This window comes from Ambystoma mexicanum, chromosome 2p, assembly GCF_040938575.1.
Source record: "Ambystoma mexicanum isolate Mex_15411 chromosome 2p, UKY_AmexF1_1, whole genome shotgun sequence".
NCBI lineage: Eukaryota > Metazoa > Chordata > Amphibia > Caudata > Ambystomatidae > Ambystoma > Ambystoma mexicanum.
The window spans coordinates 1,069,277,726-1,069,296,341 of NC_090923.1; the positions used below are offsets into that span (position 1 = coordinate 1,069,277,726).

At 47.6% G+C, this 18,616-nt stretch overlaps 1 protein-coding gene across 1 annotated transcript in view; it reads right to left on the bottom strand.

The window, feature by feature from the left end:
* Window positions 1-18,616, bottom strand: part of ATL3 (atlastin GTPase 3) — a 1,042,039-nt gene that overhangs the window by 472,806 nt on the left and 550,617 nt on the right. The window contains exon 7 of the mRNA XM_069645000.1: window positions 6,319-6,411. Within this exon, the coding sequence (XP_069501101.1) occupies window positions 6,319-6,411 (93 nt within the window). The remainder of the gene's footprint in view (window positions 1-6,318; window positions 6,412-18,616) is intronic.

Below are 18,616 nucleotides of genomic sequence, written 5' to 3' on the forward strand. Positions count from 1 at the left end.
TGCAATCCCCTATGGGCGAGCACGTCCCGCACACAACGCTGCAATTTGACGCATGGCATCTTGCTATTACAATCATGTATTTAATCCCGATGGCAGTGAAATATTGGTTTATATGTTCATTCTGCTATGGTCCCATTGTTTCACATACTATCTTTGCAGTTGCGAACAAACTTGTGAAGGGTCAGTGGAATGTAGTACTCGATTAACGGTGGACCCTCATGCAGCACTGTACCGAGGTTCACCGACGGGCGGGGCGTCCCATTTGTGAGTGAAGCCAGTTGCCATTTTCACACACTGCCGCACTACATGGATGGATTTGTGATTTCAAGCGGTCACAGATGCCTTTTCGACGTGATGTTGCAAATGAGGAATTCGAAGGACAGCGCTTTCGGTTTTCAGCTAGCGGCGAGGAGACGCCCACAGGTCTGACTGCAGATATAAAGTTCTATTGTTTAATGTCCTTCGGACAGGGGCCATGGCGAGAATGCAATGATTGATATGAATAGTATGGGATGCGCAATAGCGTAGTGGACGATAAGGCAGGACGTTCCCAAATACATGTTACTTCACAACACTGGAATTCCGGGCTGGAGCACAGTGGATTTTGCAGACTGCATTACGCACAGACTCAATGGAAATTTCACATGTTATGTGAGTAAATAATCAGGCGTTTTCATACCGGGATGAGGGAATGATGTATGGATGCATGGACAGATGATTTAATTGAGAGTTTGCCATGTACAGGGCTTTTTGGAATCTATCCACTTCCCCTGCGCTATGTGATGCAGGGCTGCCATAGTGGGACCATCGTCTATCTGCCCTTGTTGAACCCTCCCTGTCTCGACGCGCCTTCAAACACTTGTGTCTATGCACGTTACTAATCCCATCTAATGGATTCTGTTTTAACAGACGCATGCACACAAACACTCGTTTGTAATAGTGTTTTCACCTCGATTTATATAGTTATGATTCGCAAGTGATTTTTGGGTGGGAATAATCCTTTTGAGTGGGCTAGCATGCATATGGCTGTGGATTTAGTGTGATCATTGAAGTGAGTAATACAAATGAAGTTCTGATGCCCATACTATTCTTTTTCATTTCATTTGGGTGACAGGTATCTCCTCCCCTTTTGCCGCTGCCATCTGTATGCCACTCCTGCAGATGGCTTTTACTCCCGACACCTGCTGCTTCGTGTTAATCAGTGGAGCACCATTACGATCTTATGGGACGATCGCCAATGGGCCACATGCCCTTACGCAGTATTAGTGGCTAGGAGCAACATATCGACCTTTCAGCTGGACTAGTGCCTACCTAATGGGACGGCCCTGCGGTTGTAGGCGCTTCCATGTTGCCTTTTTGAACGTGAATGTAGCCCCTGTGTACCATGAAGGAACAGGGCGTCACACAAGAAGAAGCTGGTCATTTATTGCGGATGCAGCCCACAATAATGAAATATATTTTGGAGTTCATGACCTAATAGCTGTATGGACTTGGTGATTTTGTTGTGCATTAAATTTCTATTCTGATATTGACCGTGTAGCGTTATTCTTTGCAAGTACTGTAGCATATTCCTATTTGTGGAGCGATGTATTGTGAGAAGATCTGCATTGGGTTCCGGCTTCTGAGTATGGTTGCGTGGTACTGTACTGGCCGCGTTTGCCTACGAAGCCCAGTGAGGTCAGGGATAGGGGCTGCCATTATGACTGTTTTGATGTTGTCATGCTCAGGGGCGGGGGATTAGCTTTTGTGTAACAGATGCCGGTCAGCCAGGTGGATTGGTGGAATGATGTGATTATCAGAATATGGCTGGTCACAGGTGCCTGTGTTTGCGTGCGTTTCTTGGAGGGAGACTGAGGTCATGTCCATTGGAATAGCTTCTGTATTCGTGCCATCTGTGCCCTGCAGCTCCCATTGGCCCCTCTTGAGATGAGCCTGGCTGCTCAGTCACTCTGCCAACTTGTGTGGTACATGCTTATGCTGATGGTTGGTTTGTTTACTGGCAGGAGTACAGGGCTGGTGCAGTCTCACTCAGGATACTGCTTTGAATGTTGCCTTACACTGGTGTCAAGCGATGGGGGGCCTGTTTTTGTTTGTCTCATATTTCAGTTCATGTTGCTGTACTTGAACCTTCACATGCCTGTGCTGCATCAGTACGGCAATGGTGCCATGGCAAATATGGATGGCCACTCACAAGGCACTTGGAGCCCCTACATTCATTTGTTCGTTGGCATGCATGGGTGACTTGTACATTTCACTGGTTGCATTGTGTGACTTCATTGCACCTACGAGGAGTTGTGCAATGTGGCCAGGGAGTGGTGTACAGGCACTCAGTAGGGCCATTTACGGTTGGTTCGCGATGCCGTACTTCTCGCCATGGCGGAATGGTACTTTCCGCCATGCTTGATGGCGTTAGGTAAATGTCCGCTAGGGTCAGAATTCGCGTACCGTTGCGCCATGGTGGTAATTACGGTTTCGCATGGCGCGCGTGCGCGTACTTGGTGCAGTTAGCGTTGGCGTTCACTACGGTGTCGCTAATGGCATCGTACTTTACGGTGACGGGTCATAATCGCACCGAGCGCTATTCGATGGCGGTATTGCATTTCCGCCATCGTTTTTCGATTTCCGCCAGGGTCGTAATGAGGGCCGTAGTGTGGTCCTCTGCAACCCGAAGGTTTCCTGGTCAGAATCTTCCCCTTCTTCATAAATTGAAGATAATCCAGGGTACTCTGACCTCTGAAATGGTATAAAACCCATTTCTAAGGCAGAAGGAGCCAAATTCGTCATTATTGGGCGAGAAAACGTCGATGTCGTCGACGCCGGTGTGACAGGCTTCGAAGGCACCGAAAACGGCGTCGAGAAAACCGGAAGAGGCCTCGAAGAACTCGAGAGGATCGGGATCCTACTCGAGGACATCGACGACGGTCTCTGCGTCGCGCCGGAAGCTCTTGGAATCACCGTTGGCTGTGGAGTAGCCGTGGTCTTCTCTTTCATTGGCGTCGATGTCGGCGTCGACGAAGGCGTCGAGTCTATCGACCGATGCGTCGAACCCTTCGACAACTGCGTCGATGGCGCCGATCCATGCGTCGAAGGGATCTTCGATGACGGCGTCGAAGACGGTGCCTTCTTACCCCATGGCCCGTGGCGCTCTCGGGTGGAATGTTTCGCCGGGTGCAGTGACTCGCAGCGTTTTGATTTTTTGGGTTTTTCACCCGGGGTATCACCCTCAGCTGTCTTCGAGGGGGTCGAGGCCGCTTTCTCGAAGACGCTTAACATTTTCTTTCTGAATTCCTCCCACTCAGCCTGAGAGCTGTGTTTTGTGGGACAGGAGACCCTTTCTGGGGAAACAGAAGACGACGAAGAAGGGGATCTTCAACGTCTCTTTTTAGAGTGTCTTGATCTCGACGAATGGTGGGAGCTACTTCGAGATCTAGAATGGGAATGTTTTCGACGGCGAGGAGACGAATGCCTCGACTCAGCCGAAGAAACCTTCGAGTAGGTTTTGACTGACTTACCTCTCTCGAGCTTCCCCTTGCGCTCCTTCAAGACTTTTGCTGTCATGGACATGCAGTCCTCACACTCCGAACAATGGTGCTCGGCTCCCAAGTACCACAAGCAGATCCTGTGTTGATCTGTTATCGCCATTTTTTTACCGCAGTCTTGACATTTCTTGAAGCCGGATCGCGGTGTCGTCGGTTCCGATGAAGATGCCATCAAGAACGAGTTGGTATTTATCCAAGTAGATATAGAGGGTTATCCTGACTGAACTGAGCAACGATGTTCCGAGGCCCCGCGAAGCGCGGAAAAACAGAACTAAGCAACGGACGCAGCGCGTGACTATTTATGGGCATGGTGACATTGGCGCCGATACAGTGGCCGTCGAGGAACATCGACTCGGCGGACGTCGACGCGCAGCGCCCTCTACAGAAAAAATTTCCGAGGCCAGCAAGCTGGAAACGCATTATCAAAGGTAAGGAATGCGTCGGAGGACACAATCCCTTCAAAAGTAAGGTTTAATTCAGTTTGCCATTGTAAATATTTCTAAAAAGGTGTTTGACTGTTAGCACACATAGTTTTGGTGCAAAGCAGCTGATTTCGGACGATTACGGGCACGTGATCAGCTTTTAGCTGTGAGAAAGCAGTGAGTGGTGTTGAAGTGTGAGACCAGGAATTTGAGAAAAGGACCTTAATGCACGTGTATGAGCAGTGATGGAGGCCCTAGCTCCATAGAAAAATGTCACTGCAGAAGCAGTGCACGATCAAACCGAAAAGTTAAGGCAGCAGTATACTTCTGAAAAGTCGCAGCGGCAAGATAAACGCTACTAAGATAAATACATTGTAAAAGCCAAGAACACAGTACGGAGGGCAGCGGCACAATAAACTCTACCAAGTTTACAATAATTGAGATAGATGAGCAAAGAACTGAGGCAGAGTAGCATGAGAAATGCTAGCAAGATACTATTAACAGTTCAACCAGCGTAAAGACTGCACAGAGGCGCGGATGGGCAGAAAGTATAAAAAGACAAAGACAATTTAGTAAAGCAAAGTAAATAATTTAGGAATTGTTAAGAAAACAAGTTGAAGCCTGAGTAATAAGTGTTTAAAAACAGCAAGTAATTCATGAAATTATGAGCCATGTACAAAGACATAGAACCTAAGAAAGTTTAAAAAAGAAATCTGAAAATAAACGAAGATGTTAGTGGGAGCAGAAACTTCAGAATAATCCTGCAAATCTAAGCAATATTTCCAATGAAGAAAAGGAATGAGGAATAAGTATAGAGACATTCACAGTAGTTCTAACAGAACAGATTGTACAAGACATTAGTGATTCCTTCTGGCAGAAACAGACAAGGAATATTGCAAACAGTCCAGTCAAAGAATATTGAAGGAGGAGTCAGAAGGTACCTTTTAGCTCAAGAGAAGAGGTTGACAGGTAACAGAGAAAAAAGGTAAATGAGAGCAGTAGAGTACGGAAGGGGAGGAAATCTAAATGGTATGTATTTGATTGCTAGGTCCGCAGCTCAGCTCATGATTGGAAGAATTGAAGGTCATAAGCAAAGTCCTGTCATTTGTTTTTTTGTTCACTTCCCCTCCCCTCACCCCCTGAAATTGTGGGCTCAGCTGTAGTCACTAAACTCATGGAGTCCATGACCTCAAAGGGGTTAGTGGGGTTCCTCTTCAGCCTCTGCAGGATCAGAACCTGGGACCCAAGTACATTACTGAGGCACCACACGCAGATGCCATGCAGGTGATCGACATCTTGGAGTTGCAGTCTTGGCAACGCTTGAACTCCGACACATTAGGAGTGGACATATCGATGAAAGTCGATGGAATCTGACAATTTCGTCGAATTGAAATTTAATTTCTTGAGAAACGTTCTGAATACCAGCGTGCGAAGCACGTGGAAAAAAGGAACTGAGATACGGGACGTAGTATAATGATGGCTGACGTCAGGCTTGTAGCCGACAAATGGCATGGTCGAGTCAAGAGGGATTGACAATTAAGTCGTTCTATGGCCCCTGTCAAAGTAGTTTCTGAGCAGCTGACGTTGGAGTAGATATCTATCTGATGAGGAATCTGCGGGTGAATGCCATCCACTTCAGACAGTTGTGTTTCTTTGATCAGGACTCAGAGATGTTTACAGCTTCTCTCCTTAATTTTTAGTCTCTTGGGCTTTTTATGCTTTTTGTAATGAGCCTGCCAAATACAAACATAAAAAGGACTTGTATAGCCAGTCCAGATCCAAAAATGACAAAGCCATCATCGCCTTCTCTTTGCTTGATTGAAGGTGCAGAGATTCGCTAAATTTCAGACACATTTGGATGTGTCTCAGATTGGATTAAATCTAGGAAGGTCCAAGTAACTGACCAAAAGCCTTAAGGACTCCAGTCACAGTGCACTCATATCTCTCTATCCACACTCTTTTCCCATGACATACAATGGTCCATCTACTGTCAACATACAGGTAATATCCAGCAGGAAAGTTTCTTTAAACATGCAATATTGCAGCCTCTCGTCCAAGCCATCCAATCACAATTAGAGCAGCAGAGGCCAGTCATATCGTTGGAGCTACAGAACAGACTAGTTTTGAAATTCAAAGCCAAACTGCAAAAACTCCTATCTACAAGGCACATGTACAGTAAACAGGGCCAGGTAGTGCAAATGTAGCAAATAAGGCTATGAAAAAGCATCTCCTCGCAAATTATTCTGCCAAGAGAAATGGATTGTAAACCCAGGAACTCATTTCCTAGCTTTAGCACCTTCATAAAACTGCTTGAAGAATGTCTAGTTTTTACCCAGAATGAACAGTTAAAAATTTACCCGTAGCCTCTTCTCCAAGAAGTTTTTTCCTCCCGACAATCCATAGCCATATTCGTATGGGAAACTCCAGTCTCTAACCAGGAACATCAGGGTCTGCAGAAAAACAAAATGCAACCATAAGGGGAGTGGGCAGAAAATTCAGGAGAACAAGCATAAATGTGTAGGGTGGGGGAAGGACAGAAAGATATTAAAGAGGACGAAATATATAAAAAGTGGACAGTGAGTACAGCAGGATAAAAGCTTTGAGGACAGTCAATGTAAATAGAAAAGTACTAGCATTTGTAGGAGGGCACAGCTGTTACTATGTCCCATGAAGGAGATTCACAGACAGTGTTCAGTGCTCCCAGAAATTGGGATAAAGAGATAAAGAAGGAAAAATTGCCTAACTGTAACAATAGCTCTACAGATGAGGTATCTTCCTCAAATTCAAATCCTTAAAATACTTTCCCTAGTTTTGCAGAGAATCCCAACACAGGTTTTTGACAGACGAATGGAATGTTTATACACAGATAGGATATAGCAATGGTTTTTGCCCAGCACTCCGTATGGTTCCTTTTGAAGCTGATGAGCTAGCCTGGCTCAGTCAAGCCCAAGATCAACCTGTACTACACCACCACACGCTTACATGGTGGGACTTACAGTCCCTTATACTCATTTTTATTTTTGTCTTTGCTTGCCTCCTTCTGGTGGGTTCTTTCAGATTTTTTTGGGTGGCACTTTTAGTCCAACAGCTACTTGTGTTTTTTTGCATTTCTTTGAAGGTCTTTTCTCAGACTAGCAATGTACTTGACCAACCTTCTTCCGAAAGTTGCAGTGGCCTGATCTTTACACTTCAAGCTTTTGGCGGTCTCTAAATTTTTTTCTATGGGCTAGGAATCAGCTACAAGGCAAGTCATACTTTTTCTGAAGGATTCAGCCTGAGGCCTCAGTGGTCATACACAGCAGTGAGGGTGCCATACCAGCCTCAAACCTGGGATTACCGAAAGTACTTTTGAGGTCTTTGACGTGCTGTTCTCGAAACGTTTGGCAAATGTCTTGGTGTGGCTTAGTGCATCTTCTCTTGAGGCTCATTTGGTTTAGAAGGCAAGCTCGCCAAGTTCTTACTCTTCCACCAACTCTCAGTTGGCTATTTCCTCACATGAGGAAGCATTGAGAGAGCCTCTAAAGGTATTATGGATGCCACCTCATTCAGGTCAAGTCATTAACAATATGGACATGAAATGAAGGTATCTTCTATCCAACAGGCTCTATGCTGCCACTCACCCCAATTAAAAACAAGCATTGGCATTGCCAATTGTTTGGGCTGGCTTTTTTTGTAGGCCTTGGAAAGGCTGTTCGGTATTAACTGGCCATTGATAGTAGCAGGTGCAAAATGGTGTGAATACCTGGGCATCTAATAGCACCTACTACTTAAACATGAGCCAAAATGGCAATGCAGGTTTTTAACAAGATATCAGGGAAGGACATGCATGGTGCTTATAACTAGTGGCTGAAGACAGAACTGCAAGCTAATAGAATTACCATGAGAGGTGTTTTGGGCATGAGGGGGATGCAGGAACTGGGTGCGAATGGCCATAAAGTTGCAAGGCTGACATTTTGTGACCTTTCTAACTGTTACCATGCTACCCATACGCCTGCCCCATGCACTTCCCACTGAAAGATTTCTTAAGAACTGAGAAATAGAAACCTATTTAATTTCCCTCGAGAAAATTCCCATGCAGTGTAAGTGTATCTTCATGTGTAATTTTGCAAGAATGTACTCCTTTTGTTTCACAATATCAAAATAATGTATTCATAGCTATGTAGCAATTTCCATTACGCAGTTGCACTGGAGGGTGAAGTGTCATTCCATCATGGCATTTCACCTTTTGGCTAGATCTGGTTGCGGTCCAGCATTAATACCGACCTACAATGTACCGAGATACAATACAAAGACAAGCAGCAGCACTCCTTCCTCCAAGCAACAGTTTGCATTCAGTGTAGTCATTTCTACTTGTTTGTTTTCTTTCTTACCAATGTATCAGAACGTACGCTATTGATAATGTACCCTATTTCTTGTCTTTTGGTGACATTGATAAGTCCATGCAAACTCATCTCCGTCTCACTAGGGGAAATGAAAAAGATGACTGATAATAATGGCTCTGTTTTTGTATTAAAGGAGAGATGGACAGGAAGAGCTGTTACATACGCAAACAGGTTTTCGTCTGCATGGTAGCTTTAGCTGGGCAAGGTAAATGCTGTTGCCAAATTAGGAAACAGTGTCCACATCTTATTTTTAATGAGGTCACAAGACTGTAGTTTTAATGAATTCAGCCTTGTCTGAGAACCTGCTCCATTTTTTATTAAATCGTCTTCACCCGTTTAGCTGCACCTTCAGATGCACTGAATCATTAATTTACTGCAGAAAGCAAGCTGTTCGAAATAGCTATGAATCTTTGGGACAGATCTTGGGGAAGTATATATATATATATATATATATATATATATATATATATATATCTGCTTCATCAAAGTCTGAATTGGTTTATATAATTTGGAAAGCACTCGTACAAAACATTTTTTTCTTAGCGGACAAAAGCAAAATCCTCCGTCCAGTCTAAGCCACCACACCGTTCAACAAAAAGTAGGTAAAGCACATAAAATAAGACCTGCCTTGCAACTGCTCATGCTTCAGAGCAGTTTGCATGCTGTGCGCAGCAGACTTGACTTCGCGATCTTCCCCTTTACAGTTTGTTCAGATTCTGTGGTCATTAAAATTAGATGAGAAGCAGCCTGAACAGACAATACTGTTAATGTAAAGTGAATTTGTCAGTAACGAAAAGTATTGGGGTTGGAGCAAGACTCGCTCTTGCAAGCTGTCCTGAAGCTGTGGCTCCAGCATGTCTTTTCTCCAAGGGTTCAAGGTGTGTAGCAGGCCACCTTAATAAATGCCACGTCTCACATTTGCTGAAAATCAGCCTATGATAGCAATAAAAAAAAATGTAGGCGCAATGGCTATAAACCTTTGTACATTATCTGCAGTATAGAAATTGCAGCTGCTCAGCAGCACGGAATAATGTTACAGGACACAATGCTTTGCAGCAGCTCTGAAAGGTAATGAGAGTAATCTGAGAACATTGCCAATAGCAAGATACTTGGATACTTACTGCATCTTCTTTACACACCGACCACTGCTGGAGACCGCAAGCTCTAAAAATATTGACCAAAAAACATTAAGACTATTTCAGCACTGTGTCTATAGGCGAGCACTTCGCTGAAGGATATGTGGTGCGCATGAGCTATACAGAAGCTCTGCCTCTGTCGGAGCCAGCGAAGCTCGCTACTCCTCCCCTTAGACTGCGGGCTCCTCCATCAGACAGACCGGGGAGGGAGTTTGGGGGATGGGAGTGCCAAAAAGACAAGACGTGAAAGGGGGAAGTAGTTAACCACAGCTTCTGAAAGGGCAGAAATAACATGCATTTACAAGTATTCTCGTCCAAAAGCTGTAACAGCATGTTTGGATCCCCTGCCTCAATGTTGCTCCCGGTATCGCCCTCGGAACAAAATAAGTCACCATACTGGCAGTTTACCAAAACTAGCCCTCATTTCATTGCAAATCAAAACAAGCTCCCAAAATGCAAATTACTTTAGCTATTTGAAACAATTCATCATTTTATTTGGAAGATGCATGGGATATCTACCATTCAAAGATGGCAAGCTTGTTTCCAGAGAGCTTCCTTAGAGACAGTCATCCATGACAGTTGCCGCCAATGAAGAGCTGACACAAAATCAAACCGTTCCGAGATGGGCAGCAATGGGTGGGAATAGCCATTGGGATTACATTGGCTAGGGGAAGGGAATTGGAGGGATTAGAACTGTGTACCCATCCTCAAATGTCGTCCCCATTGGAAAAGCATTACAGACCCCCTTTCAAAGCCCATATTTGAAGCTCTTATCTTAATGACAATAGTTTCGGCTTTTAAGGTATCACTTTCAGCGCCACCTACTAGCCTAAACTAATTAGGAGTTAGTAAACTCTACACTAGTGTAAAACTCTGCTGGGTTAATACACTTGATGGGGTGATGTCACTTATGTTTTGAGTCGATTCAACTTTTCATTATTCTTTAGCACTCAAATAGACAAATGTGTTATACATGTGTCTTAAAATGTAACTTTAGTTTTATTCATAACAAGTTGTCATAAATGCTTGTATCAATTCATTTTGCTCTTTCAATTCATAGTTAATCACTGATTCAACGTCAAGACCGGAGGCAAGCATTATGCTTCTCTTTTCTTTTATTTACTATGCAAGTGGCAACTGTTAAAATACAACTAACACTACCAGGACCACATTTCTCCTCAAACGAGAGAGAAAAGCTGGTTGTTTGGTCAGACAAAACATGTGACAACTGTAGTCAATCAGATCCTCTCTTGGGCTATAACTTGCAGGGCAGAAACATCATATAAGCATCACTTTGTTTCTTACTATGTTTTGTGAGCTATTGCTGTGAATGGTGGATGCGAGGCAAATGGGTTTTGGGCGAGAGCTGTCTAATCTGCAATCAGGGCAGTTTTTGTAACTCCTCCCTCTTTTTTCATACCCTCCCATCCTAAACTCTTTCTTTCTTATCCTTCTTCAATGGTCACTTTACATGGTGCCTCTAAGAGGGGGTAGCAGGTGGTAAAAGTGTAGCTGTGATGGCAGTGGAGATCAACCGAACATTGGTGTCCTCAATGCAATGGTCCAAACACCCCTGGATGCACTCCAGAGCACATCCCTCTCTCCCAAGACTGCTGTGCGCGCTGTGCCTCAGAGGGTGCTGCAGGCCGGTCATCAGGTACACCAAAGAAATAAGTTACTTAGCTAAAACTCCTGTTCTCCAGCAGTTATATCTTTCATGGATTCACATGCTCTTCCCGTCAGACAGCGAATCCTCTGTAACATTAAAGCAGTTTACCTTTCCATTTTTAAACTGCTACTCACTTTAGTGCTCCATTAGAGTCATTGTGGGTCATACTACACATAGTCAATTAGATGGGTCCCCTTAGCTCCATCCCTGGTGGCCATCTTCAGATTTGGTAGCGTCCCTAATGTAGCACTAAGAACCAATGTGGCCGTAAAAACCAAGATGACCCAGGGAGGGGTAGGAGGGGCGGTTGCACGTGAATCCATGAAAGATACCAGAAAAAACTGTCAGCCCATTACTAACGTTCCCTTTCTGACTAAAGTTCTTGATAGAGCTGCATACTTACAATTGCAAAAATGTGTAGAGGCTAATAAACTCCTGGGAGCTCACTAGTCTGGCTTCAGGGCTCGTCATGGGACTGAAACCACCCTATTGAACCTTAAGTCTAACATTTCTGCGATCGTTGCAGGAGGCCATACTGCATTACTTATGTTGCTGGACCGCTCTGTAGCTTTTGACTTGATTGACCATGATCTGTTACATGAAAGACTACTTAACATCATCAACTGCTCAGAGGGGGCAGCTAACTGGATCACATTTTTCCTAGGTCTGAGAACATCCAGGGTGACGGCTGCAAAGTTTGAAGCCCTTCCATTCCTTACTTCCTGCGGTGTGCCGCAGGGGTCATACTTGTCTCCCATTCTGTTCAATATTTATATCAGACCACTTCTGGATCTTATAGACAGCCTGGGTGTACAGTATGCCAATTATGCTGATGACACACAGGTCCTTTTCGAATTGACTGGCATCTAGGACAACGAAAGTGAAAGAGGAGACCGACACTGCCACCACAGCCTGATGGGGCGTGGGATATGAGATAAGGAGGAAGAGGGGGTGGAGAGAGATGCAGGAACAGTGGAATTGAAAGGGGGGATCCAAGTCTCAGTAGAGACTTGGGGCAGGTAGAGCCTGGCGAGGACCGCCAGATGATGTTTAACCACCGGGTTAGAGGAGGAGGAGTTCCTGTAGGCACTGACAGCTGCTAGATATGTGCAGCACGTGTCTATTTGCACCCCTGAGTGTGCGAGGTGTGCTGAGAAGGAAAGCACATCATCCAAAGTGCAAGAGAGGGGGTTGATCTCCCTAGAGTCGGCCCAATGACAGAACCTGGTCCATTTACTCCTGTACTGGTTCCTGGTAGCCTTACTCCTGGCGCCCTGAATGATCTCTATGTTAGCCAGTGATAGGCTCAGATGCTTCAGCGTAACCTGCTCAGGAACCACGCTACAAGGGCTAACTTCTGTGGGGCGGGGTGGAGGTCCCTGCCCCCATGCTGCGCCAGAAGATGAGCTGGGTGCATCAGAAGGTGAATGGGTGGTCTGTCCGAGAGACTGAGAAGTTCGGAGAACCACAGTACCGCCGGCCACCAGAGAGCTATCAGAATGACGCTGAGGTGACAAGATTCTTTTATTTTGCGGATCATCCTGTGGACCAGAGGCATGGGAGGGAAGGCATACGCTGTCATGCAGTTCCACTGGATCTGGAATGCGTCGCCCAGGGATCCAAGGTCCTGTCCCACTGCTGGCATTTCCTGTTGTGTCAGGAGGCAAAAAGATCCATATGAGGATGCCCCTATCTGCTGAAGATCTCCTGCAGGACCTTGTCATACAATTGCCATTCGTAATTGTCCACTCCCAGTTTGCTGGGCCTGTCTGCTTCCCAGTTGGACTCCCCTGGAAGGTGGACGGCTGTGAGGCAGATTTTGGTCTCCAGGACCCATTCCCACATGCTGACGGCTAGACGGCACAGTGGAGGGGACCTGGTACCCCCCCCTGCTTGTTGACATAGTACATGCTGGTGGAGTTGTCGGTCTGGATAAGTACCATCTTGCCCCCAATGAGCAGAAGGAAAGCTTTGAGAGTAGCCAGATGGCTTTCAGCTCCAGCCAGTTGATATGAGACTCCTGCCGGGTCCAGACTACATGGCTGCTGTGGTTGTCCAGAGTGGCTCCCCAGACCTCCAGGGAGGAGTCGGTAGTGATGGTGACCTGCAGAGCCGGCAGCCGGAAGGGCTTGCCTGTCCGCAGGTTGCAGTCTCTGGATCACCATGTGAGGTCCACGTGGAAAGAAGGAGTAATGCTGACCGGCTCTGCTTGGGAGCCCTGCTCCGGATTCCATGAGACTGCGAAGTGCAGCTGTAATCTCCTCATCTTGAGTCTCGTGTGGGGTACAGCCAGTAAGTCCGCTGCCATGATACCTAATAAGCGTTGGTACCACCAGGCCGAGGTCACTGCTCTGATAAGGAAGCAAGTAGTGGCTCTCTTGATAGCTGTGATCTTGTCCTCCGAGGGAAAAGACTCTCTCAGAGCTTGTGACCCAGATGAGGCCCAGGAATGCCAGGCTCTGCGTAGGCTGCAGATGAGACTTCTTGAGGTTTATCGTAAACCGCAGGTCATGGAGTGTGTCCATAAGTGCGGAGGAAGTGTGGTGAACCGCCTCCGGAGATGTCGCCCTGACGAGCCAGTCAGAGGAGAGGTAGGGACCGGTAGGCGGTACCCTGTGGATACTACAGAGAGGATCCAGGGGTCCGAAAATATCTGGCGCCAAAACTGCACATGGAAGGGAAGCCTGCCCCCCACCAGAGACACGTGGACCCGAAGGGTCGTCTCATACCTTCTTTCCCTCTGAGGCTTCTGGGGAGGAGGAGTTGGGGAAAAAGCCCTTGCTGCCCCCCACACCCCATTTGATGTTTGCGCCAGTGCTGACTCGGAGAACGGTGAGGCTGTCTCAACCTCCGTTCTTGGATGCCCCAGAAACCCGCCAAACGCCTGCCCCTTATCGGAGCATTGATGCGACTGGGTGTACGCCTTGGGCTTGGCCTTCGTTAGAATAGACAAAGACTTTGCAGTTTGTGAGCTGTTCTTTTAATCTAATTCCTCTTCAGTGGTGGAATGAAAGAGGTCACTGCCCTTGAATGGTAGGTTCCTGGACTTGTGGGTTAAACTTAGTAGCCCGAAGCCAGGCAGTCCTCATGTCCGTGGCGATGCATATGGCCCGGCCAGAGGTATAGATGTGGGCCACGGTGGACTCCATGATGTTCTGCACCACCAGCTTGGCCTCTGCCAGCCCCGCCTGGAAGCGGGCCTGGCTCTGCACCAGACGTTCTGGAAGGAAGTCGGCCATTTTCCGCCACAGCCTTTAGTTAACGGCTGCCAGTATGGTATCCGCATTGGATTGACGCAGGTGAAGAGAGGCGTTGGAGTACAGCTTCCTACCATATGCCTCCATGATCTTCTCCTCCTTGCCTAGGATGAGGTGGCCGAGGACGACTGAGGCGTAGAGTAGAGTGATGCTGCAGCTATCACTGAAGAGTGCGGTTGAGGGTGTGCGGACAGCAAGAATGGATCCCCCTCCATTTGCCTAAACTTGGCGTCGAGGCGCCGATTGACAGGCTGGGCCGAGTGTGGCTTGAGACACCCTTTCTGCTAAGGCAACAACATCCTGCTGCATCGGGATCCCTGTTCTGGCAGGGGGGCGTAGGGTGAGGACTTCTGCCAAAATCCCCTCCTCCGGGTGTTCGACCTCTGGTTGTGGAAGCCCAAAATATTCTGCCAAACCTGCAAGCCGTTCGTGGAAGGCCTTGGCAGACAACGGCGTGTCTCCTCGTCTGTGTCCACCAGAGTGTCCAGTTGGTCCGGAGCGGGTGGAGGAGTACTGGGAAACGTGGGCTGCAGTGTGGAGGCCGGAGCCGGTGGCTGCTGCTGAGGCTATTGTGGAACCGCCTGTAATGTGGGAGGTAGGGGGGCTGGAATCGAAGGAGCCGGCAGGGGTAGCTTGGAACTGCCTGTAATGTGGGAGGTAGGGGAGCCGGAATCGAAGGAGCCGGCAGGGGCAGCAGGGGCTGCGCTGGGGCATGTGGCGCCTGAGCCATAGGAGAAAAGACTAGGGGTGCTGGTCAAGTGACCAGAGTGTCCCTGATAGCATCCCAAAGGATGGGTCCCCATCTGAGGAGTTTGCATCAGTGCTAGGAACCTTTCGATTAACCTCTCTTCGGAGGCAGAAGAGGTGGCCGGTGATATTGACGGAGTGACAGGGCGGCTGATGGGGCTGGAGCGCACTCTGCCTAGGGTGCACGGGAAACCTGCCCTGCGCTGCTGATGGATAAACTGTAGACCGTGTACCTGGTTGAAACCAGTCCCACCTTGTAACTCGTTCTCCCACCTGCTCCGTACCAAGGAGTTGCACCGGTCGAGCCGCAATTTTATCTAGCGCAGCAGCCATCTTGTCGAGCTGTGTGTCACGTGCCAAAGTCGTGGTGCTTGGCTCACTGTGTCCGGCCTCCTCCAAGACTCTTCGCGGTGGAGCATGAGACCTACCCTGCACCTCAGGCCGAGGCCTGGAAGGCGTATTGCCCTTGGCAGTGTCACCCGTAGTGTTGCGTGCAGGCGCCCCCTCAGACATTAGACTGGTACTAGAGCGCTGCCCCTCAGGTGTAGACCCGCTGAAAGAACATTGCGGTCCCTCAACACGGTGACCGGAAGGATCCAATGACCCCACGGCCGTGAGGCCTGTAGCTGGACTAGCCTCCGTACGTGTGCTGGTGCGAGAACCAGAAAGGTTCCTCCCGCTTGGGCATTTCCTAGGGAAGGAGTCGCCCCTTACGGGGTGCAATGGAAAACAACGGCCCTCCCTTGGGCCTCGATCTCTGTCTGACAAAGCCCTTAAGAACCTGTGGAGGCGACCTTTCGAAGAGCACCCTCCACCAAGCTAGCCTGTTCTTCAATGCGCGTGGAGTAAGTGTGTCGCACGCGGTACAACCTTCCTAGCCGTGGTCGGGGCCAAGGCACAAGAGGCAAAGCGCGTGGGGGTCGGACGTAAGGAAGAGTCCCTCGCAGGCTGGAAACCTGCTGAAGTCGACATGCGCCGCAGAGGAGCGAAGCGCCGGAAGACAAAGTACCTGATTGACAAAAACAAGACAAAAGGATAGAAGAAAGTATCCGGCGAAGAGCGCCCAGTATTACATGGCAGAGCCAAACCCAGAAGCGCTGGTGAAATCGGACCGTTCCCATGGACGCGGAAAAGGGGACTGAGGAGTGGCGCCGGTGGGCGGAGTCAGGGGAGCACATGCTCCCAGGGCTACACCCCTACATACCTCTAAATGTAAAGAGGGAGAAGGTTTTTCTGGTGAAGAAGATTTCGTCTCCCATCCCTAGCGAAGGACGCCCATGCAGTATGGAGGAAAGGGGACAGAACGTAAGAGTAATAAAGGCTACACCCTTTCACCATCTTAGTACTGGGCCGAGGAAGATGCCTACAAAGAGCTGTGAGGGTAAAGCATGTCCCTTTTATCATGTTCGGGCAGGGCTAATCAAGCATCCACATTTGCAGCCAGTCAAGGGGCTGCAGGCGTGTTAAGGGAGACCAGCCCAGCAGAGAGGGAGGCAACAAGGAGACCAGCAGGAGACCCTTGAGGAGGCAGCAATGGTGTGATCGGAGAAAGAGCCAGGATGCCGACAATTATCCCAGAGGATTTGTGGGACCCGATGCAAGTGGGCTGTGTATTTCCCACAGGTCTGGGAGCCTCCATAACTCAGAGCGAGCAGCAGGAGCTGCTGAGGAGCCCGGAGCAGAGAGGACGTCGCCCACATCTAGGGAGAGCATTAGAGCTGCCGGGGGGTGTGGAAGGAAACACCCAGCAAACGAGTGGAGCTCGCAGCGGCGGGTTTCCCGGCTTCAGGAGCCGAGAGGAAGTCACTGGAACCACCAGGAAGAGAAAGAATACCGGAGAGTGTTGGGACGGCTTTCAAGCACCCAGGCGCTCCTATATGACAGCAGATGAACAACGGTCCGTGAAAGTAAGCAAATAAATACATATTAAATACTGAACTAAGTGAATATGTAATATTGAAGCAAATAAGTGCATATTCTATAACAAACTGAATGAAGACTTAAAGTTAACGCTAGTCTCAGAACAAAACGGCTGAAAACCACAAGGGGGAGGTTTAACCAACTTCTTACTATGTGTAGTAAGGCTATGAATTCTACAAAAAGAAGTTGACTTTCATAAAAATGCCTTTATGAATGGGTATCCTCTCATATAGCTCCAAAATACCAGTGTATCTTCTTATTTGCAAAAACAAATTTTATTATTTCACATAAACAAGTCAAAAAGTATTGATAAGGATCAATCAATAAAAATGATCATATCACAAAACATTTTATAAGACAAGAGTCTCTACAAAACCTAAAAAAACACAAGTAAACCGATATAAGTGGGTCCTGATTTTCTAGTGTATTTAAGGTCCAACGTGTCTTGATCACACTATGATCCTATTTGCTGAAACTTCTTCCAGCTGTATGTTAACTTAAATACTTCATAGTATCCCGACTTGTACAAGTTTCTGTCCATTAAACACACAGATGTAGGACATTCTTCAGGGGCATGCATTGTCTCTCCCAGGGGCCATCCACCCAAGAACAGGTCAATGGGTTGTGTTCGTGCTGGTAGAGAGACTCCCAGACCCCCCTTTAATATGCATATTAAGTAACTTTGGGTCTCACCCTAAGTTACCAGAGGAATCCAGACGTGGACCCCTTGCTCACTGTTCTCAGAGAGGCACAGCTCCACCTCACTGATGATGCCCAACAAGGCTGAAACACGTGCATGGGGTTGCTGTTGGTACTCTTGTTCAGAGAAGAATTGCCTAGCATTTCGGTGCTGGACTGCCCCTGGGCAGGACAAAGACTGATATGCAGGGATATTTCTCCTCTGTGAACGGGACAGGGAGCTAAAGACTTGGTTAAGACTCTCCGAGGGGCCATCCACCCAAGAACAGGTCAATGGGCTGTGTTCGAGCTGGTTGAGACTCCCAGATCCCCCTTTGATTTTCATTGTATTCTAGTACCATGCATAGTTAATCACAAAGGATGTTTTGTGGTACTGGAGTATTTCTTATAACCTCTCTGAGGTTAATGTTTGTGTTCCACTTTACAGTCTACATCAAGGTGCCCAGAGGAAAAAGGTTCCCAAGGAAAAAGGGCAAAACATAATTTTGGATCCCTGCCGAGCTATAAAATCCTTGCATTTCCTCCCTTTTTCAGCTAGCTTACCTGTGATGTTACGTGGAAGCTCCAAACAAGACATTTATATCGGAGCTGCAGCGCTGTGCATTGTGCCCATCTTTCTTGTTGGGTTGACTCCCAGAGACCAGGAGCTGGCGATTTCCATCTAAATAGATGTTCGCCAAACTTCCCACAAATGCAGCTACAGACCAACCACAACAAACCACCACTACCAATAGACCCACACCAAAATACAGCCACCACACCTCACACAATCCCTCTACACAACACCTCATTAAAATATACCCCCATAAAGCCAGCAGTGTCCAAAAGCGACTCAGCCGCCCTAA